Source organism: Takifugu rubripes, chromosome 13, assembly GCF_901000725.2.
Source record: "Takifugu rubripes chromosome 13, fTakRub1.2, whole genome shotgun sequence".
NCBI classification, from domain to species: domain Eukaryota; kingdom Metazoa; phylum Chordata; class Actinopteri; order Tetraodontiformes; family Tetraodontidae; genus Takifugu; species Takifugu rubripes.
Genome location: NC_042297.1, coordinates 10,980,412 through 11,002,888, shown reverse-complemented (window position 1 = coordinate 11,002,888; position 22,477 = coordinate 10,980,412). Strand labels below are relative to the sequence as shown.

General features: G+C 50.5%; 2 protein-coding genes across 5 annotated transcripts in view; one reads left to right on the top strand and one right to left on the bottom strand.

Moving 5' to 3' along the window:
* The window catches only part of LOC115252051 (serine/threonine-protein kinase BRSK2-like), a 29,775-nt gene extending 15,247 nt beyond the window's left edge, over positions 1–14,528 (top strand). Inside the window, exons 2-20 of one of the 4 annotated variants that reach the window (XM_029846346.1) lie at positions 2,470–2,564; positions 3,309–3,394; positions 3,508–3,648; positions 3,815–3,931; positions 4,637–4,670; positions 4,864–4,932; positions 5,027–5,173; positions 5,434–5,465; positions 5,577–5,741; positions 5,815–5,912; positions 6,170–6,320; positions 7,026–7,086; positions 8,681–8,879; positions 9,220–9,268; positions 9,380–9,503; positions 10,636–10,816; positions 11,015–11,107; positions 12,366–12,404; positions 13,155–13,564. In XM_029846346.1, coding sequence (XP_029702206.1) covers positions 2,470–2,564; positions 3,309–3,394; positions 3,508–3,648; positions 3,815–3,931; positions 4,637–4,670; positions 4,864–4,932; positions 5,027–5,173; positions 5,434–5,465; positions 5,577–5,741; positions 5,815–5,912; positions 6,170–6,320; positions 7,026–7,086; positions 8,681–8,879; positions 9,220–9,268; positions 9,380–9,503; positions 10,636–10,816; positions 11,015–11,107; positions 12,366–12,404; positions 13,155–13,357 — 2,084 coding nt within the window. In that variant the 3' untranslated portion in view covers positions 13,358–13,564. The other 3 variants (XM_029846349.1, XM_029846348.1, XM_029846347.1) reach the window with 3 other exon arrangements.
* Positions 14,529–15,693: 1,165 nt separating this feature from the next.
* Positions 15,694–21,938, bottom strand: LOC115252052 (para-nitrobenzyl esterase-like). Its single transcript, XM_029846352.1, has 10 exons — positions 21,828–21,938; positions 19,358–19,628; positions 18,831–19,251; positions 18,180–18,287; positions 17,761–17,957; positions 17,295–17,494; positions 17,168–17,226; positions 16,574–16,741; positions 16,256–16,483; positions 15,694–16,071 (listed from the first exon to the last, which is right to left on the bottom strand). The coding sequence occupies exons 2-10, from the start codon at positions 19,619–19,621 to the stop codon at positions 15,929–15,931; spliced, it is 1,788 nt and encodes a 595-aa protein (XP_029702212.1). The 5' UTR covers positions 19,622–19,628; positions 21,828–21,938; the 3' UTR covers positions 15,694–15,928.
* Between the last annotated feature and the right edge of the window lie 539 nt (positions 21,939–22,477).

Genomic DNA, 22,477 nt, shown 5'->3' with positions numbered 1-22,477 from the left:
GCAGTGGCGTCTCATGGATGGTGGAGAGCAGCATGAGTGCTCTTGACTCACATGATCTCCATACCTCTGCTCCTCCTCCCCCGTTACGCTGACCTGAACATCAATGACCTCATCCTTTGTCACCCAGGGTTCTTTTGGGGTTTTAACTGGAGAAACGCATCTCCCTGGTGGGTGTCAGTGTGAGAACCCCCCACCTGGAAATGGCCTTTTACATATGTAGCGTGAGGTAATGACCGGCTGAATATGCAGCGTGGCATTTCCACACGCGCCTGCAGACCTTCAGTACAAAGTGGTCTCCTCCATGACGCTGCTTTGATATACAGACCCGAAACAAGATTAAAGAACCGTTGTTCCCAGTTCTCTGGAGTCGATCCTTATGTCAGGGCTCCTGTTAGGGTGACAGGAGGTGAAGCTGAAAGAAAACACCTGAGATTCTTGAGCTTCCTTCAGTGGAGTTTTGTTTTTTCATTCACGGTAGATATGAAAACAGTTTGAGTTTAGCTTCCTCAGTCCGCTTGAATATAAAAATACCCCTTTTTAATCTCTTCAGGTGTTGAATCATTTATAAAGTGTTCCGTTTATTAATGGTGATTATTGATCCAGCCTGGTGGATCTGCTGGTTGGCCCTGATGGAGGCTGGATGTGATGGAGGCTGGATGTGATGGAGGCTGGATGTGATGGAGGCTGGATGTGATGGAGGTTGGATGTGATGGAGGCTGGATGTGATGGAGGCTGGATGTGATGGAGGTTGGATGTGATGGAGGTTGGATGTGATGGAGGTTGGATGTGATGGAGGTTGGATGTGATGGATGGAGGCTGGATGTGATGGAGGCTGGATGTGATGGAGGCTGGATGTGATGGAGGTTGGATGTGATGGAGGCTGGATGGAGATTGGATGGAGGTTGGATGTGATGGAGGCTGGATGTGATGGAGGCTGGATGGAGATTGGATGGAGGTTGGATGTGATGGAGGTTGGATGGAGATTGGATGGAGGTTGGATGTGATGGAGGCTGGATGTGATGGAGGCTGGATGTGATGGAGGTTGGATGTGATGGAGGCTGGATGGAGATTGGATGGAGGTTGGATGTGATGGAGGTTGGATGTGATGGAGGTTGGATGTGATGGAGGCTGGATGGAGATTGGATGGAGGTTGGATGTGATGGAGGTTGGATGGAGATTGGATGGAGGTTGGATGTGATGGAGGCTGGATGTGATGGAGGTTGGATCTGATGGAGGTTGGATGTGATGGAGGATGGATGTGATGGAGGCTGGATGTGATGGAGGCTGGATGTGATGGAGGTTGGATGTGATGGAGGATGGATGGAGGCTGGATGTGATGGAGGTTGGATGTGATGGAGGCTGGATGTGATGGAGGATGGATGTGATGGAGGTGGATGTGATGGAGGATGGATGTGATGGAGGCTGGATGTGATGGAGGCTGGATGTGATGGAGGATGGATGTGATGGAGGCTGGATGTGATGGAGGATGGATGTGATGGAGGCTGGATGTGATGGAGGCTGGATGTGATGGAGGCTGGATGTGATGGAGGCTGGATGTGATGGAGGATGGATGTGATGGAGGCTGGATGTGATGGAGGATGGATGTGATGGAGGCTGGATGTGATGGAGGCTGGATGTGATGGAGGATGGATGTGATGGAGGCTGGATGTGATGGAGGCTGAATGTGATGGAGGATGGATGTGATGGAGGCTGGATGTGATGGAGGATGGATGTGATGGAGGCTGGATGTGATGGAGGATGGATGTGATGGAGGCTGGATGTGATGGAGGCTGGATGTGATGGAGGCTGGATGTGATGGAGGCTGGATGTGATGGAGGCTGGATGTGATGGAGGATGGATGTGATGGAGGATGGATGGAGGCTGGATGTGATGGAGGCTGGATGTGATGGAGGCTGGATGTGATGGAGGCTGGATGTGATGGAGGATGGATGTGATGGAGGCTGGATGTGATGGAGGCTGGATGTGATGGAGGCTGGATGTGATGGAGGTTGGATGTGATGGAGGATGGATGGAGGCTGGATGTGATGGAGGCTGGATGTGATGGAGGTTGGATGTGATGGAGGATGGATGGAGGCTGGATGTGATGGAGGTTGGATGTGATGGAGGCTGGATGGAGGCTGGATGTGATGGAGGCTGGATGTGATGGAGGATGGATGTGATGGAGGATGGATGTGATGGAGGATGGATGGAGGCTGGATGTGATGGAGGCTGGATGTGATGGAGGATGGATGTGATGGAGGATGGATGGAGGCTGGATGTGATGGAGGCTGGATGTGATGGAGGCTGGATGTGATGGAGGCTGGATGTGATGGAGGATGGATGTGATGGAGGCTGGATGTGGAGGATGGATGTGATGGAGGATGGATGTGATGGAGGCTGGATGTGATGGAGGATGGATGTGATGGAGGCTGGATGTGTCCCTGGTTGATGACCTTCTCTTGGTCGCAGGTCTGGTCAAGCTCGGCATCCACTGTGTCACATGTCAGAAAGTCGCCATCAAGATCGTCAACAGGGAAAAACTGAGCGAGTCCGTTTTGATGAAGGTAAGATCGTTGCGTTCACCTGTTTGGTTCTCGTTGTTCTCACATTTCAGGCCGCAGAAGAACCACAAATGGGAGCTGTCTGATCTGATGGTTGTTTCTGCTCAGAGATGTTCCCTGACTTTCACTCTTCCTCCCTCCATCCCTCGTTCCTCCCATCGTCACATGATCTCACACATCCTGTAAATACACGAAAGTTCTCCTCCACGCCACCTCCTGAGGACGCTCTCGTTTTTGTTAATGTTTAGAATGCTTCAGCATTTTTTCCTTCTTCTTCTGAGGTTCCCTTGTTCATTGTTGGGAACGTGGGAACGTCCTGAATCCTCTACATATAAACGCAGGTTTTCACCCTGAATGTTTTAGTAAACTGAAGGAACTTTTTCTTGAAGAACCATCTCAACATCATGATTCAGGGGTTGGATTTTCAGGTTTTAATGGATCAGTAGCTCCAGTGTTCCCCAGTGTTCTCCAGTGATCCCTAGTGTTTCCTCGTGTTCCCTCGTGTTCCCTCGTGTTCCCCAGTGATTCCTAGTGTTCTCCAATGTTCCCTAGTGTTTCCTCGTGTTCCCTCGTGTTCCCCATGATTCCTAGTGTTCTCCAGTGTCCCCTCGTGTTCCCCAGTGTTCTCCAGTGATGTTCCTGCTGTTTTCTCATGATTTCTGATGAAAGGTCAATGGATTGTTGACCTGTATGGGTGGTTCTTCTTCTGTGATCTTTTTACTACAGCACAGTTTTGTTTGCGTGCAGGTGGAGCGAGAGATCGCCATCCTGAAGCTCATCGAGCATCCTCACGTCTTAAAGCTGCACGAAGTCTACGAAAATAAGAAATACCTGTAAGTTCACCTGTCAACATGGTTCCAATAAAAAGGGGGGAATTCCCTCTGAATCCTGACATCACTCCCTCATCCTCGTGGACACACACGCGTCGTCTCCTCCACCTGCGCAGGTACCTGGTGCTGGAACACGTGTCGGGCGGCGAGCTGTTCGACTACCTGGTGAAAAAAGGTCGATTAACGCCAAAGGAGGCCAGGAAGTTCTTCAGGCAGATCATCTCAGCGCTGGACTTCTGCCACAGCCACTCCATATGGTCTGTTCTCACCATACGTGTGTGTGTGTGTGTGTGTGTGTGTGTGTGTGTGTGTGTGTGCGTGTGTGTGTGTGTGTGTGTGTGTGTGTGTGTGTGTGTGTGTGATCAACAGCCACGATCAGTTATTGGAGGATTGATCCTGCTGTTCCTGTCTGTTTATGTCCAGCCACAGAGATTTGAAGCCTGAGAATTTGTTGTTGGATGAGAAGAACAACATCAGGATCGCAGACTTCGGCATGGCGTCCCTGCAGGTCGGGGACAGCCTGCTGGAGACCAGCTGCGGGTGAGAACTTCGTTTGTGTGTGTGTGTGTGTGTGTGTGTGAGAAGACTTTTCTTCGTCTCCAGTTTGTGGGAGCAGCTCTGATGGATCCTGGAATCTTAACTTTGTTTCTGGAACATCAGAGAAGGAACATCTGACACGTTGTCTCAGCAACATCAAAAACAACCACCATCATGCCAAGATTGTCTCAAATCTCTTCAAAAAAGTTTTTGTTTTTGTTTTGAGTCAAATGAGTCAAAGACAAGTGAGAATGCTTCTAGAAGTCAACTGGACCTCTACCAAAGAAGCTTCAGGTCTGAAGAAACCTCCTTGATGAGGTGAAACCAGGAGGACGTCCAGTTGAAGCTATATGAAGCGAAAGAGGACAGTTCTGGATGATTGAGGACTTTCACCCACACTGGAACTTCTGCAGGGTTCCACTGGGTTTAGAACTTCTCAGTACCTTCACTGAGGAGCGAGTTTATGCTGAATAGTTAGCATGTTAAGCTAACTCCTGCGATGTAATGCATTTTCTACCTGTAGAGGTGACCGCCTGATTACCTCAGAGGTTCACTGAGATCACTTCCTGTTGTAGTCTCTCAGCCGACCCGGGTCAGGTGGGCCGAGTGTGACGTTCGCACGTGTTTCTGACAAAGTGGTGCGTGTCGATCTGGTGGCTGCGGGCCGCCGTTCGTCTGTGTCATCCTTTCTTTTGTTGCCTTTCACAGATCTCCTCACTACGCCTGCCCGGAGGTCATCAGGGTGAGTGCTCCTGCTCCGCCTGTCACGCTGTAGAAGCAGCCCCAATGGCTCCATCACACACACACACACACACACACGCACACACACACACTTTCAGTAAATATTAAAAAACGAAGAGATATTTTTACTCTTCAGACGCCGCTGATGCTTTTATTGGGTTCTCTGAGAATGACTGATCTGTCCGTCTGTCCAGGGGGAGAAGTATGACGGCAGGAAGGCCGATGCGTGGAGCTGCGGCGTCATCCTGTTTGCTCTGTTGGTGGTCAGTAGCCGTCGCTCCATGTTTGCTGAGCGGTTGACGTCATTAAAGGTGGATCTGCGTCAACGTTGTGCTGTTTGCTGTCCCCTGCCTGCAGGGGGCACTGCCGTTCGATGACGATAACCTGAGGAACCTCCTGGAGAAGGTGAAGCTGGGAGTCTTCCACATGCCCCACTTCATCCCCCCCGACTGCCAGAACCTCCTTCGTGGGATGATTGAAGTTGACCCCACCAAGAGGCTGACGGTACGAGACCGACGGGACCCAACGTTAGCAGCAGTTAGCATTAGCGCTACGACTTCCACTGAAGTTCCCCCGCCGCTCGTCTGCTGGGCAGGATGATTCACACTAGTGACGTAATCTCTGCTGGTAGATCTCCCAGATTAGATCAGATGGCAGAAAGGATCAGCGGGTGAAGGATGAGGAACAGTGGCTCTTTAGATGTCTGATCATAAACAGTCCAGAACCGACACCGCAAGCTCATAATGTCCGTCTGTGTGTTACAGTTAGAGCAGATCCAGAAGCACACCTGGTACCTGTGAGTAGACTCCGCCTCCTTGGGTCACTGTAAACCCATCGGAAAAGCTCTTGTCTCCTCTCTGATTACCCACAATTCCTTTCCCAATTACTGTTGCCGCTTGCGTTGCAGAGCCGGAAAGAACGAGCCGGAGCCAGAGCAGCCCGTCCCCAGGAAGGTGGCGGTGAGGACGCTGGCCTCGGCCGAGGAGATCGACCCCGACGTCCTGGAGAGCATGAACTCTCTGGGCTGCTTCAGAGACAAGGACAAGCTGACCTCAGATCTGCTGGCTGCAGAGTGAGTGAGGAGGAGGAGGAGGAGGAAGAAGGGAGGAGGGAGAAACTAACCTGAAGGTCTTCCATGTCCGCAGCGACAACCAGGAGAAGATGATCTACTTCCTGCTGCTGGACCGTAAGGAGAGATACCCGAGCCACGAGGACCAGAATCTGCCTCCACGCAACGAGACCGGTACGAGACCAGCGTCCTCGTCCCCACGGTCCCATCAGCCTCGGCTGATGACTCAGCTCACCGAGTAAAGTCGTAAAGGTCACGCAGAGGTCGTAGAGGTTGGGCGATCCCCCCGAAGGTCCAGACCCATTTAAAAGAGTTAATGTTGGGATGGAAGACATTAGGGTTTCAGGACATTAACGGTTCCGCTGTTTGAGGCGGTTTGAGGCTCCATGTCGTTCCGCCATTGACCTCTGACCTTTTGACCTGCCCGGCAGACCCGCCCCGCAAGCGCGTGGACTCGCCACTGCTGAGTCGTCACGGCAAACGCAGGCCGGAGAGGAAGTCCATGGAGGTCCTGACGGTGACGGAGGGAGGGTCACCTGTACCGGTGCGGCGAGCCATCGACATGGCGACCCACGGTCAGAGGTGAGACACACAGGAACACACACACACACACACAGGAACACACACAGGAACACACACACACACACACACACACCACGGACGATTGTGGTACCATGTAGTATTTGTTTGAACAAATCAAATTCATGCATAGCTTAAATGAGCTTTACTGATTTAGTCTCTGGTCGCATAATTTAATATCAAATATCAGAAGATTCCAGTGAGCTTTCTGGTCCGTTGCTGTGGGTTCTCTGGGTTCTGTGGTTCTGTTGTTTCTGTGGTTCTGATTTGGCCTCTCGGTGCCTCTTCAAGTCGATATTACCAACACAAACTGCAGCTGAGCTCCTCATCTCTCCTCACGTCGTCGTTTCCACCCTTATTAACGCCTGTTTTTGTCGAGTCACGATTCTGAAGCGCTCCAGACTCTCACCGCGGTCGACGTGACGCCGATTAGCATAAATTAAACGCGCTCGGAGCGTTTTGTCTGGCTAATTATCTAATGGAGGAGATCCATCAAAAGCTGCCGCCCTCAGAACAGCCGTGAATTGACTGGTTTCAACGGCGCCGGCTGATGGTGACGGGGGGTGTTGATGGTTTCTGAGGTGCTACTGGTTCTAACCTTCTGATGACTGACCCTTTTATTTTCCACTGGGCTGGAAGAGCTCTCTGGTGTGTGTGTGTGTGTGTGTGTCCGTTCAACTGCTGACCAGGTGCCGTGTGTCTCCACAGGTCGCGCTCGATCAGCGGAGCATCCTCGGGTTTGTCCACCAGTCCTCTCAGCAGTCCCAGGGTGAGTTTGTGCGCTCTCCTTCTGTTTCCCATGATGCACCTCACCGGCTGGCCCGTGCTCGCTGACGTCACCACGTCCATCCACACTTCAGATTTCATCACGGAGCTTGTTTAGGCTCAGAACAGAGAACCACAGGAACGCTGACCACGGCCGCCAGTGCAGATGCAGCGGGTGCTAACGCTAGCACGTTAGTAGAAGGAGTTTCTCAGAGCGTTGTGGAGAAGATCAGGTGGAGGTTCAGGTGTTTTATCGCAGCGTTGATGATGGCGGATGGAACGGAGCCACAGAATAAACAGACGCTCACTTTAACAGTGTTTTACCGCAGCATTTTAAAGGTAGACAATTTGACCACGACGGGGTGTTCAGGAGGCGTTCGTCTTCTGGTTCCTCCCTGGTTCCTCAAGTTTTAAGCAGTGATGTAACTTCCTGTTTCTGAAGAAGCGATTCATTATCGATGCAGAGTTTTATGTTCTATTTTAGCTCAGTTGTTCATTCATCGCATGGCGTCACGCATCAGCAGCGCATGAGGATGAAGCTAAGGCTGTTAGCTTTTCTGCTAAAGTTAAAGCTGGTGAATTTGGGATGCACCGATATATCAGATACCCAAAATAAATGCAAACAAGTATTTCATTTATGTTTTATTCTGAAATTCCCAGCAGGCCATGTTGATGCTAACAAGCTCTCATGAGCTAATATTATTGTCATGTCATGCTAGCATGACCTAGCGTTTTAATTGACTGAGATACGTGAAATCTGACTGAAAGTTCAGCCTTTTTTCTAAAAAAATTCAGAGAATTAAGAGAAAATAACAGTGAAAGAAGAAAAGTCCAAAACTTATTGAACTGATGTTTTTTTAAGTGTGACCTTCAATAAAGAGTGAAACGTACGTAAATATGAGCTAAAGTGATGTCATGTTGCTGTCGGTGCATCCCATCGTGAACGCTCCACTGCTGCCTTCTGATTGGCTGATCACAGTTCTTCTGTTTTTCTTTCTTTCTTGCACTCTCACCACTTCCTGCCTGCTCCACCTCTCCACTCATCTGCCACCTTCTGTTCATTTCCCTCCTTTTTTCACGGGAATGAACCTTTGTTGGCGCCGCGGTGCTCCGGTCTCTCATTGGCTGATCTGCATGGCCACTTGCAGCCCAGCCGGCGGTTTGTCATCCCCCCTCAGTCCCCAGACTTGTGTCAGTCCCCCAACTATAGCCCCACCCACTCCTCTCAGGTCCGCCTTAATGGGGTGGGGCAACACGCTGCCAACTCTTACCAGCCAAAGATGGGGTCTCCCCTCATGCACCCCCGCACACAGACCCTCCCCGCCAAGCCCAAAGTGTCTGAGAAGCCCCTGCAGACCACCAGGTCAAACCCCCTCCCCACCACCGCCCGGCCCCCCACCACTCCCAAGTCCGAGCCTTCCACGCCCAACACACCCTTGGCCCCGAGCATCCCCAGTAGCCCACGGGTTAGACGCCACCCGCCCCTTACCGTCGCGCCCAAGCTCTCCATCCCGCTGTCCCCCATGCCCCCCATGACACCCCGCCGCCGCCACCACCTCCACCCTGACCACAACGGCAAATCTGTCCCCATGACGCAGGTGACCCCCCTCCCGTCTCCCAGAGGAAGTCCTCTTCCCACCCCTAAAGGAACCCCTGTGCACACCCCAAAGGACAGCCCTACGGGCACGCCCAGCCCGACCCCGCCCCCCAGCCCCTCCGTGCCGTGGAGGGCGCGCCTCAACTCCTTCAAGAACAGCTTCCTGGGCTCGCCACGGTTCCACCGCAGGAAAATGCAAGGTACCGAAACGATATCACACCCCTCCCATAACCAGGAGGGAGGGGCATGAATCACAGAGTGATGCAGAGTAATTGTTATAATTATTCATCTAAAACAGTTATTTTTCTCTCTAATCGCCAAGAGCGCCTCTGCTGGACACCCTGGGTATTACACACGCGGGACGGGGGGGTTCAGTCCCCTCGTATTTTCTGACTCTAACATCAAATGTTTCTACTTCAAAGTTCAGATTCCTTCAGAAAAAAATGAAAATCCTCGTTTTTATCAGTAACAGTGAATTTATTGTGTTTTTAGATTATTTTGGATTATTTCCAGCTAACAGCTCCTCCTTTATTCCGGCAGTTCCAACCCAGGAGGACATGTCCAGCTTAACTCCAGACTCGTCTCCAGAGTGAGACACACACAAACACACATTCTAAATGCATTTCTCATTTTTACTCATTTTCACTTCGTGAAACCGTCATGTGACCGGCGTCATGTGACCATCTCGCCCCTCCCCCAGACTGGCCAAGAGGTCGTGGTTTGGAAATTTCATCAACCTCGAGAAGGAGGAGCAGATCTTCATCGTCATCAGAGACAAACCCCTGAGCTCCATCAAGGCAGACATCGTCCACGCCTTCCTCTCCGTAAGCTTCCTCTTCTGCGCCGCCATCGCCACCATTCATCACACTTAAGCCCATTTTCCACTATTACCTACTCGGCTCAACATGATTTGTCTTCTCCACTAAAGGTACCCGAGCTGAGTAGGTGCTATTTTTAGTACCGTATTTTCTGGACTATATGTCGCTCCGGAGTTTAAGTCACACTAGCCAAAAAGTGCATAATAAAAAAGAAAAATAGATATATAAGTCGCACTGGACTATAAGTCGCATTTGGGGGGAAAATTTATTTGATAAAATCCGAGACCAAGAACATACATTTCATCTTGAAAGGCAATTAGCAATCCATGAGCATGGATTAGCAATAGGGTTACGGTATGCTAATGTAACAAATTCAGCTATGTGAAATGAGTATGTGTCTGCTTTGTTAACGTAACATATTAACAGTTATTCAGGTAACTATAGCATAAAGAACATCGAGCAAGTTTACCAAACAATCAAGTCTAACTCCATAGACGAAGCACCGCTTCTTCTTCTGCGTCGCTAGAGGAACTCGTTCCTCAGTACACGCCCAGAGCACCCTCTTGTGGTTGTCAGTGTGAAGATAATGAACATGTGAAATTCTGTAATACGGTATTTATTTAGTCGCACCCCCTGAAAAACTATGAAAAAAAGTGCGACTTATAGTCCGGAAAATACGGTACCTACCCAGCTGGGGTGCCAAGCATGACCTGGTGGGCTTCATGGTGCATTGAGAGAGGATAAAAACACCAAAGATGACCATCGGACCATCAAGGCCCGAAGTGGGACGAACAAAAAGGACGGAACGTGGTCTAATAAAATGGACGCTAGTCGCTCTGGGTTGGCTACGGAGTTGTTGGAAACTAGATAGACAATTAGAGCGTGTTGTTACTTTAAGCATCTTTTATGTTACTTATTCCTTTGATGGCGTGCTCTAGTTTCCCACGCCCTTGTGTTTAAGCCCCGCCCATGTGGAAGATGTACCCTGGTGCAGTGAGAAACCACCGGGACCCTCCTGAACTGTAGCGTATAGAGCCGATACTGTTTAGTGGAAAAGGGCCTTTTTAGCATGAAGTCGTTTGCTAAAGGCTAACTGGAGCTTCTCCGTGTCCTGGGTGTGACTCCGCCTCTCTCCCAGATCCCCAGTCTGAGCCACAGCGTCATCTCTCAGACCAGCTTCAGGGCCGAGTACAAGTCAAGCGCCGGTCCCGCGGTGTTCCAGAAACCAGTCAAGTTCCAGGTGGACATCACCTACACGGAGAGTGGCGGCGCCACCAAGGACAACGGCATCTACTCAGTGACCTTCACCCTTTTGTCAGGTGATCAATTAACTCCACCCACCTCCATTAGCCTAAGAGGGCGCTAACAGATCAGGCTACATAAGTGGCTCCTCTCTGGTTGCACTTTTTAACGCTGAAATGAATTAAATGGGTCCAGGTTTGTTGTAATACCATTTGCTGCCACTAGGACTTGATCTTTAGTCTGAAGTTTCTCTGGAATAATCTTCATCCCGTCAGGTCCCAGCAGACGCTTCAAGCGTGTGGTGGAGACCATCCAGGCGCAGCTGCTGAGCAGCGGCGACCAGCCCGCCATCCAGCCGCAGTTATCTGGTAAGTGAAACTCCGCCCCCTTCCTGTCTCCCTCCACCAGATCAACCTCCCTCTACCTGCTGGCCCACCTCAGCACAGCCACGCCCACCCCAGCACACAGCTTGACATGCATGATCCTACACATGCACACGGGTGAAACTCGTGGTCAGAGTCCGCACACGTGACCCGACCACACGCCCGCGATCCGGTTAAAATGACACAAACCTTGGTCACACGGGATTGGACAGTTTGGGCTGCCTATAAAGAGATGAAATCAAAATGTGGAAGAAAAGAAAGTGACTGTTCTCTGGTTGTCCTCGTGCCTGTGAACAACTTCCTCTTTTGTGGTCATTTCCGAGATCATGGCTCCCCCCGGTGGTGAATCCTGGTAACTACAGCACATTCGCAGCATGTCTGAGCCGGGTTATCAGCGGCAGCCACATCTGTAACTGTGCCCATGTCACGCCACTTCCTGTCATCTGCTTCAGACCCAGATGCATGCTGGGAGCAGCCTCAGAACCAGTGATAAAGCATGCAGAATGTTCAGGATGTCGTCACCTGCATGTTTGATCCCTATTACTGTTGTTATTACTGCTGCTCTTAATGTTGTTATTACCACGGCGGTGTCTGAACTCCTCGTTCACTGATCTTGGCTCACAGCAGGTCACATGATTCTCTGATGACCTCTCTGATGACCTCACATCCAGATTGACTCCGGAGCCAGTCGAGTAATTTGATTACGATAAAATGAGTTAAATTTATGTGTTATAATATAAAACACTCCCTGCTCATTTGTTTCTTGTTCTACTGCGGCCATAAAAATAGTATCTCCTACTATTTACAATGCATGATGGGATACATGAGTGCCCAATATAAGGACATGGACTCCTCCACAAAGTGACGTAGACCCTACTTAGTGCACTATTTAGGGGGGACTGGTGCAGGATGAAGGTCAGAGGTCCTCCAGTGTGAACATCAGGAGGGTCCCCCTACATGAGCCTGGTCCTGCTCAAGGTTTCTTCCTGGTAAAGGGGAGTTTTTCCTGCCACTGTTGCTGATGCTATATAAATAAAGATTGATTGATTGATTGACAGGACAAAAATAACGTTTAAAGGCTCGAACAAAAACAACAGTCCTGCAGCTCCAACTGATGATGATGATGCAGGTGATAATGGTGATGTGGTGTCCTGAGAGTGGTTAATGTTGTCCATGGTGAGATAGTTATGACGAAGGTGACGATGATGAAGGTGATGATGACGCTGGTGTCCTCTGCTCTCAGATGTTCCTCAGCGTTCAGCTTCTAAATCATCCAAACGTGGTAAGATGAGACCTGGAGCTTTACCGTTACCATAGAAACACACCTGGAGACACCTCACTAACAGTCCCTGCACTAACACCAGTGGGCATGTGTGTGTGTGAGTGTGTGTGTGAGTGTGTGTGTGTGTGTTTTCCTCAACTGTTCAGATTATGGATCTTTAATCAGATAATCTGGCCGGCGGTAAGATGGCGGTGGTCAGGGAGCTGATTGGTCGATCAGGTGCTGCGTATTTTGTGACTGAAGCTTCTAACGAGGGCTGAAGAGTTTTTATAGGAGAAATTCTGAAAATCTGCCAAATCAATTTAATCACGAAGCTGAAACTTGGAAATCGGCTCGTCTCTCCAGTTAGCATGGATGCTAAAGCTAATGCTAATTGAGCTCCCAGCGCTCCTGTTAGCTCTTCAAACCAGCCAGATAAACCCAGAGAGGAGGATTGGGACCGCTTGGGAAAACTCTTCATGTTTCCTGTCGTTTCTCCACATTTTATTCACGTCAAAATCAGATTTTATGACTTGGTCTCCATCCTATTTCTGTCGTTCTCTGATTAGAATCACAGAAATAATGTTCAGGAGAAAAGGTTCGGATCGTTGGCATGTGTCTCGGATCGTCCTCTGTATTTGAAGCTAATGTTTGACCCCCCCCCCCCCCCCCCCCCCCCCCCCCTCACTCATCCCTCCATTGACGCCTCTTCCTGTCGTTAACTTCATATTCATCTGTTTTGTCTCTTTTCTTTTCTTCCCGTCTGTGTAGGCAGCCCGTTGAGTAACTTCTTTGACGTAATTAAACAGCTTTTTTCAGACGACAAGACCCTCCAAGCGTCTCACCCCCCCGGTGCCCCTGTCACGCCTAGCTCCTCCCCTGCCAAGCATGCCCCCAGTGACTCTAAATGCCCCCCTGGCAGCAAAGAGAAAACAAAGAGCGCCGGTGACGCCAGGACACAGGAGCAGCCGTGAGGAGCGCTAGCCCGCTGCTAGCTGTGCATGAGTGCAACGGTCAATGCTAACGTTTAGCTCAGACAGAACCCCCCCTCCCCCCCTCCCCGTGACTCTTTCCTAAACTGGGAATGGCTTTGATGCTTTGATCAGTATTTTCCAGTCAGTAGCAGATGTAGCTTGGCTGTCGTGTCGTTTCGGGGTCGAGCTCAGTGTTTGATGTCTCTGCCACCAGGAATCATCCACAGTAACTTTTAACACGGTCGGGGCTCGGCTGATGACCCCCCCCCCCCCCGCCATCAGTGACCACCTCCACCCCTCCCCCACACCTCAGTGAGTACAGAAAGCCTTAAGACAGTGATGTTTGTGCACACGCCCCCCCACATGTACAGAATGCACACGGCAACAGGACGCAGGAAACGGACAAGCGGAGGATAAAAACGGCTGGATTGTATTTTTGTTTGTTTGTTTTTTTAAATCTTGGCGGGCGCAGTTTCGTTCCCGCCACATGTGCCGCGATTCGCGTCGGCGATTTTACTCTGTTGTACAGGTTCAGTCACCTTTTGTATGTATAAAACTGTAGTCGTGATTATGTCGTAGATTATGTTTAGTTTTTATTCCTGTTCAGATTTGGTCACATCAGCCGTTCAGAAACGAAGAATTTAAACCTCCGGGCGATCAGAAGATAATGCTAACAGCCCATAAAGACTGTAAATGTAAGCTAGCTGCGTCAATTTACCGCCAAGAAGCCAACTACAGAAGGAAAAGACAGCGTTGTCTGCAGTTGCTATGCTAAGAGCTAACAACATATCCTAATGCTTCAGCTTTTAGTACCTGACACACTATTTCAATGCTAATGGTTAGCGGCTAGGCCAGACAGGAGCAACTAACCAGAAGCGTCTTGACTCGATGATGTGACCAAATCTCACTTTAAAAAAGAACAACACTTCGTTTTGCACTTTTGAGTGAATCAGGTTCAGCACATTTTCAATTTGGTTTGATATTTAACTACTGTGTCTATTTTTATACTTTTGCTTTTATTATTTATACAAAATCTGTACATTTGGACTGTATTATTTAACATTATTGTTTGTAATTTATTTGCTCACTTGACAAATCAGTTGGGACTTTTGTAAAATACTTTCTGGGAAATGGTTCCCATCATTTGAGAATGTAGACGTAGCCACTTTCAGACCAAACATTCCAGTTTGTTACCAGTTTATTCTTTTTTACTGTTTGCATGTTCAGAGTTTGTCTTTTCTCCTTCTGCGCCGCCCCCCCACGTTTTCCTCCTCTGTTTGTTCGTGCGGAAGAAAGACGAGCTCTTCCAGAGTTTGAGTTAAAAACCCAAATCTGAACTAGTGTCTCAAGACGGTCGATCTGGAGGAAGATGAAGATCATCTGAAGTGATCAGCTGACATTCGGGAATCCGTGAAGATCTGGAGCATCCCCATCCGCTCACACAGGAACCTCCGTCACTCATCCGCTCACACAGGAACCTCCGTCACTCATCCGCTCACACAGGAACCTCCGTCACTCATCCGCTCACACAGGAACCTCTCTGATCATCCGTCCTCAGCAGAGACAAAACTTTAGCAATATTTCAGTGCGTTCCTCCGTTTCTATTGGAGGACTCGAGAGCACACGGAACAGGCGCGGAACACGGAACAGGCGCGGAACACGGGTGCTGCGGTGATGTTTTCCTCATGTGACGTTACTGTGAACAACTTCAGTGCTAAAGGAAATAAATCTGTCAACTTTTGAATAATTTTTAACAGTTCTGTCCGTGTGTGTGTGTGTGTGTGTGTGCGATTTCTCCTATCAGCTTGTTTCACACCACTTACACACTCACGTTCCACCTCTGACCCGGCTGATCCTCCAGAATCAGGTATGGAAAGGCTTGCTTTGATTGTTTAATTTGGTTTAATCTGGCCAGATTACCGTCCACGTTTCCCCGTTTGTGGAGGCCCTATGAGCTCACACACGATGCCGAAGGAGGCAGTGAGATTGAGAGAACGGGAACTGGAATTGTGCAGTGGTCATTGGAAAAATAAAATCTGGTTAAAAGTTTTATTTATTTGTTTCATTTGTGCGTTAAACTGTGTAAATATCGCTGTCACTGTTGTTGTAGAGCGAACGCTCTGCCAGTAGAGGGCGCCGTTCACCTGTGAGGAACAGTACCTCACCTAACTCTGACCTCAACCCAACTCTCACCTCAACTTGAGAACCAAGTCTTAATCCTCAAACAGCCCTTTGGATTTGTGAGGACCAGCCAAAATGTCCCCACTTCCGCTAGAATGAGGACGTCGGGACTCGGCGTGCAGCATTACAAGAACGCAAGGACACAAACTGGACTCTGGCTCCATCTAGTGGTCAGACTGGTGACGTTTATTATATTATATTACAATCTAACCGCTTCTGGTGTCGGTTTAGTCATTTTAACTGTAAAATGATTAAAGCAGCATAAAACGGTGCAACTCAAACTTTTAAACCGTTGTAGTGAAGGTGAATTTTTCTGGTTAGAATGAGGAATAAAAGCAGAACCATGTGGGAAAACGGGAACAGGAGGCTGTGACATCACGGCGCCGTGGTTCAGTTGATCCAGGCGTAGCTGAACAGGCTGTTGTTCCTCCACAGCTCACAGCGATCAGCTGAGTAATTCTGGGCGACCCTCAGCCTGTCAGACAGGAGAGCAGTGGCTGATGGGTATTCTGGCCAGCTGCTGTCCATCTTACCTGTCAGACAAAAGGGGAGGGGCATTCGTCACACGCCTGGGCGACGACCGACATGGTCCAAAACATTTCGGAAGCGTCGCAACACAAACAGGTTGTGCCCTTGAACAAGGCGACCCAGCAAAATGAAGCCCCGCCCCCACGCCTCAGGTTAACATCGGGGTGTTCAAACAGGAAGTGAGCTCACCTGTGGTGGCAAAGGTGACCAGGTGTTGCGTGATGAGACTCTGGAACTTTTCGTCTGCGTCGGACAGTGGCCTCCCCAGAACGACCTCCAGCCCCCTGAAGAAGGACACGACGTCCAGGCTGTGGAAGGAGAAACGGCTGGCGAACGGCAGGAGGTCGCTGGTGGCGTTGACGGGGCCGGACGGCTTGTGGGTCACCAGGTAGCGATACACGGGACTGTCCAGAGCGGCTGAAGGGCGGAGCCACGCCATATTTAGAGCGCTCACACGCCAAAGGCTGCGATAGATCACGTCAGAACGTCACCGTCGGTTTCGCTTACCTGCAGCCTTCAGCGCCAGATCGTTGTTGGGACACGTGACTCTGATGTCGGACGCCATCGTGGCGAAGGAAAGCCCTGGACAGTGGTCCCTGGTGGGGCAGGGGGCGGAGCTTGGGTACAACCTCAACGCCTCCTCCGGGAGGCTCTCAGAGAACGACTGTAGTTTATCTGTGTGGCATCAACCAAATCAATGAATCATCTCATTACGCAATCCTTCCTCAAATCATCCAGAAATCCTCCTTTCAATCATCCGTCAGTCGCGTTGGTGGGTTGCTACGCTGGTTTTGGTCGTTTCCACCATGTTAACGCGGCTCGACGACACACGTGTCCAATCAGTGACAAAAATCAATAAAAAATAGTTTTGACTAGTCAAAAATGCTTTTTTTCACTCCACACGCCACGAGTTCAGAAAATACCATTTTTAAAACGGGTCTGCGATATGATAAAAATGCTCATAATCCGATGAATCAGATCAGGCGAATCAGATTTCTTTCAGATTTCTTCTCCGCCCCTCCGTGCCCCGCCCCTTCCACGCCCCGCCCCCAGGCGCTCAGCGCCCCGCCCCCTCACTATTCGACCGTCGACCAGCCTCACCTGTCACAAACCACCTGTAGTCCTCCCACGTCCACATGGAAATGTTTGCTGCTGGGGGGCTGCAGGGGAAAGAGACAGTGAGACGCTGTGATGGTGGCGGCGAGGAGGTCAGCAGACCCGCTCTCACCTGAACTCGATCTCCTGCTCGGTCGTCCCGACCACAAAAGGGACGTCGCTAAACTCTCGTTTCTGCTCCCAGACGTCGAAAGGTGGAGCTTCCAGCACGTATCCATCCACCAGCGCGATGGGCCCGACAAAGTGTCCTCTGAGGGGGAGGTCTGTCAGGTCAGCGCCTGCCCAGGACGGGTACTCGTCCCAGGGGATGGCCTGGGCCAAAACGCTGGAGTCAGTACGGCTAAAACGGCTTTGTTTTACTCAATTGATGCGACCCTCTCCTGGTCATGTGACGCCAGAGGTGTTACGACCTTTGAAGCCTAATACAGCTTATCGTTCATGAACGTTACTGTTAGCTTTGTGCCTCTGGTACATTCTGAAGTCACACGACGTGATTGGACAGAGTCTATCAGACGTAAGCTAGCGCAGGTAGAGCTAAGCTAACTGGCGGTGATTCGTGGATATTAATGAAAACGTACCTGTAGGATCTGACTGATCGACAGTCCTCGCAGACACGTCACGTCTGTGCAGCCCGTTTTCTTAAGGAAAGCCAGGTTGGCGGACTCCGCCTGCTCCAGAGTGGCGTTTAGGATGTAGGAGCCACTCATGTCCACCGCCGCACGGAACAGACCCTTCGCCAGTGGTGATGTCATCAGAGTCCACACCGAAGTCCCACCTTCCCCGGTGAAAACGGGTCAAAGAGGCGAAACATCGAAGAAATTTGGCTTCACGTATGTTAGCCTTGTGTTAGCTTCGCTAACATTAGCGTCATTGAAGTCAAAACACCACGCCGGTGGTTTTGTGGACGGCTTCCAGCTCATTTCTCCATGACTGAAGAGGAAAGTGGCCGACAGGCAACAGAAACTGTGTTGATGTTTGGACTTTGGTATTTCTGTACCTGAACTGTGTCCAAATATGGTGACTTTAGCAGGATCGCCTCCAAACACGTGGATGTTCTTCTGGACCCACTTCAGAGCTGCGATCTGGTCCATGAAGCCGTAGTTCCCTGTGGAGACAATGTGTGGGGGGGGGTTGGTTTCCAGTGTCCCATTTCTCAGCAGCCCGAACTAAATGTGGCTCTTTTCAGGCAGTGATGGGGGGGGGGGGGGACGTAAATGGGCCACGCAGTCAGGAGCACTCTGAATTAGAACGTGAGTGTGGCGATGAAAAGAGCGCATCACGCCATCCTTAGATCACACGATGCCCCCAGGTCGCCCGTGGTCGGGCCCAGGATGGCGGGCGTGAGTCAGGTGACTCATCTGGACACGTAGCGATCAACAAACATGAGACTCACGCGCACGTTGACTGACAGGAGCACAAACAGTCAGTAATGAACCGTCTGATTGTGTTTGTGACCAAATGTCGCCGCTGGGTCGCCGCTAACGGTCGCTCAAAATTAGAAGAGCGCGATAAAGAAGGCGTCTCCGAGCTCAGGAGGGCGGAGCTGCAAACATCCACACGAGTAACATCTAAAACTGAAGCGGAGTCACCCGATCAAGCCTGACGGTGACACTGCCCCCTGCTGGCGTGACGATCGTGACAGACTGACCTGACGTGTTGGTAGGAGAACCTTCGCTCAGGAGCTTCAGGGCCATGAAGCCGAAGGCGTTCAGTCTGTAGTTGAAGCTGACATAAACCATTCTTGTGTCGGCGGCGAGCTTTTCCGTGGGCGAATACTGCGGCTCCCCTCCACTCAGCATCAGGAGGTAACCCCCGTGGATCCAGACCACGACGGGCAGCTCGGCGCCCTGGCTTAGCGTGGGTGTCCACACGTTGAGGAACAGACAGTCCTCCTGGCCGATCACTCTCCCATCCTTTGACAGCGGTCTCACCTGAGGGCACGCGCTACGGAAGCAGCCGGCGTCACTCACCCCGCTGCTGCACACGGGCTCAGCAGGAGGGGCCCAACGCAGAGGCCCCACGGGTGGAGCGGCGTACGGTATCCCTTTAAAGGAGTAGGCGCCGTCTTTCTGCAAAATCAGCACATACGTCGTGCAGCAACTGTCCTTTAGCGTCCCTGCGTAACCAGTTCATCAGAGGTGATGTTTTGATCTATATTAGCGTGTTTGGACTCACGTGGCGTCCTCTGAAGTCTCCACACTGTGTTGACACGCGGGTCATACCTGGCGGCAGCGTCTTGGCCTCGTAGCCCAGGTAGACGGCGAGACAGAGGAGGGTGGCGACGGCGAGGCAGATGAGGAGGATGCAGCGCCTGGAGAGCACCTGCAGGGGGCTCACGTAGTGGCGATGGCGAACGTACTGCTCCTCGTCCTCGTCCTCGTCCTGCACCAGGTAACGGTACTCCGCCCTCTCTGGGGCGTTGAATGCGTCCTCACTCATCTCGTCTCTGAGACAAGAAAAAGAAGGACATCATTACTGAACATGCATCATCGTCAACAACCAACTTCCCAAACACTCTATGTCTCTATGGCAACAACAGACGCCACATGGACACGTGGTCATCAACCAAAAGTCATTTCATATGTGAAGCTTCCAACAAGCCAAGGCTGAGCCAAGGTGAGGTGTACCTGCAGGGTGAGGTGTGCCTGCAGGGTGAGGTGTGCCTGCAGGGTGAGGTGTACCTGCAGGGTGAGGTGTGCCTGCAGGGTGAGGTGTACCTGCACGGTGAGGTGTACCTGCACGGTGAGGTGTGCCTGCAGGGTGAGGTGTACCTGCAGGGTGAGGTGTACCTGCACGGTGAGGTGTGCCTGCAGGGTGAGGTGTGCCTGCAGGGTGAGGTGTGCCTGCACACTGTAATGTGCCTGCAGGGTGAGGTGTGCCTGCACACTGTCGTGTGCCTGCAGGGTGAGGTGTGCCTGCAGGGTGAGGTGTGCCTGCAGGGTGAGGTGTGCCTGCAGGGTGAGGTGTACCTGCAGGGTGAGGTGTACCTGCAGGGTGAGGTGTGCCTGCAGGGTGAGGTGTACCTGCAGGGTGAGGTGTGCCTGCAGGGTGAGGTGTGCCTGCACACTGTAATGTGCCTGCAGGGTGAGGTGTACCTGCAGGGTGAGGTGTGCCTGCAGGGTGAGGTGTGCCTGCAGGGTGAGGTGTGCCTGCAGGGTGAGGTGTGCCTGCACACTGTCGTGTGCCTGCAGGGTGAGGTGTGCCTGCACACTGTCGTGTGCCTGCAGGGTGAGGTGTGCCTGCACACTGTCATGTGCCTGCAGGGTGAGGTGTGCCTGCACACTGTCGTGTGCCTGCAGGGTGAGGTGTGCCTGCACACTGTCGTGTGCCTGCAGGGTGAGGTGTGCCTGCAGGGTGAGGTGTGCCTGCACACTGTAATGTGCCTGCAGGGTGAGGTGTGCCTGCACACTGTCGTGTGCCTGCAGGGTGAGGTGTGCCTGCACACTGTAATGTGCCTGCAGGGTGAGGTGTGCCTGCACACGTAGGACTCCTACGACTGACAAAACCTAAATCACTCCTGAGCAGTGACAGTGTGGAAAGTTTGCAGCGACGGTGGTGGGTCAGTGCAGAGCTCCCTAAAGGGGCCCCAACACCACCACTGGCTCGAACTCCCAGTGCTTCTTGTGTAAACAAAGTGAGAGTGAAAATGAAAAAAAATTTACATCTGTCTGGCAGTGAGAAAGGAAAGATGAAAACAGGAAGAGCAAAGAAAGACAAGAGGATATTGTTCAGTAGTGCAGCTAGCACATAAGCTACTTTAGCTTAGAAGAGCTGAATCTGTATCTCAAAACCTTGCAGTAACAGCGCTGGCAATCAGCTAGTTTACTCAGAGAACTCACTGAGAATTAACAAAGTTGGACAGAATTCTCTCCATAGTTATCACATTTATGCTAACATAGCATACTAACACATGCCAGGGGCCCCAGACATGCTGTGATAATGATTATTTTAAATAGTGATTATTTTAGCTAACGTCCACTGGAACAGCAACATGAAGATGCGATGTTGTCAAAAATATCATGTCAGCTACAAAATGACTGGTCACATGACCCTGTGCAGTGGCCAAGAGCGAAAGGTGCAAACTGGTACCAAACTGGACCAGTTCAGATGAAAATCCAGTTTTCCTGCAGAACTCTAAGAAAAAAGACGAATAAAAAAAAATGCACAGGCAGCATGGCTTCTGTCGCCAGTTATGGTGATTACCTCCACCAAGCTTATGGGACATTTATGTTAGCAAAATGAAGAAATTATGAACAGATTTTAATATAGATTTTTTTTAGAGATTCTGATATTTAACAGATCAAAGCCAAGGTTCTCTCATAAAGCAACCTACTGCTATTCTATATAACTTTGTATCTATATAGTTATAGACACCCACTGTATTCTGAAGACAAGTTTTCGGTATGAGCTCCAAATATGGTCGAACATGCCGGTGTTACAGAGGGAGAGGAATAGCGAACAATAGGCGGAAAGAAGTTCACACATTCGAGCACTTTTTTATAGTAGTGCGAGCCGACCTGGTTGTTTATTAAAGTTTATGGTTTGAGCGCGCTCCCAGGCTCTGTGGAGCACTCTTTCCACCATGAACGTCGGCTAGTAACGCTTTAATTTCCAATAGAAATCAAAGAGACCACTGTTTACTCACCATGACGCGTCAGGACGGGGCGCACGCAGAAGTTAATAGCAGCAAACTATGACGTCTTGAGCTGCCAGGGGCGGGGCTGCGCCGGGGGCGGGGCCTCGTCGGGGGCGGGGCCGGAGGTCTCGCAAGAAACATCCGCTCCGAAAAGGGTCTTGGTGGGCGTGGTCTATGCGTGTACGCGCGTACATTGAACCGTCTAACTTTAAACTGCTGTTTAAAACTTACCTATAAAATGAAAAAGGTTAAAGTCTGCGGTTTTTTATTTTGTTTTGTTTTATAAAAATTTACTCTTTTAATGCTGTAATACTATTTTACTCTCAGTCCGTCAGACTGAGTTTGATCCTGTTTGTTAGAGTTGTAGGTTTAAACTAAGATGAATGAGGTCAATGTCAAAATTTAGCTCAAAACCAGCAAAAACAGGTTAGAAGAAGACCAACCTCAAACATTTCCTGAAGTGTCCCAGAGGAAACTATAGCAGCTGATTGTGCTTCAGCAGCAGAGGCTGCTACCATGATGGACCTTCTCAGGAGTTCCAGCCTGAAACATCTGCAAACTCCAATCTAGAAAAGCTCAAACTGAAATGAAAGCACCCTCATCCTCTCAGACAGAAAAGTTACACCATCGTGCTGAAATCCTTCTGGTGCTTCTGCTGC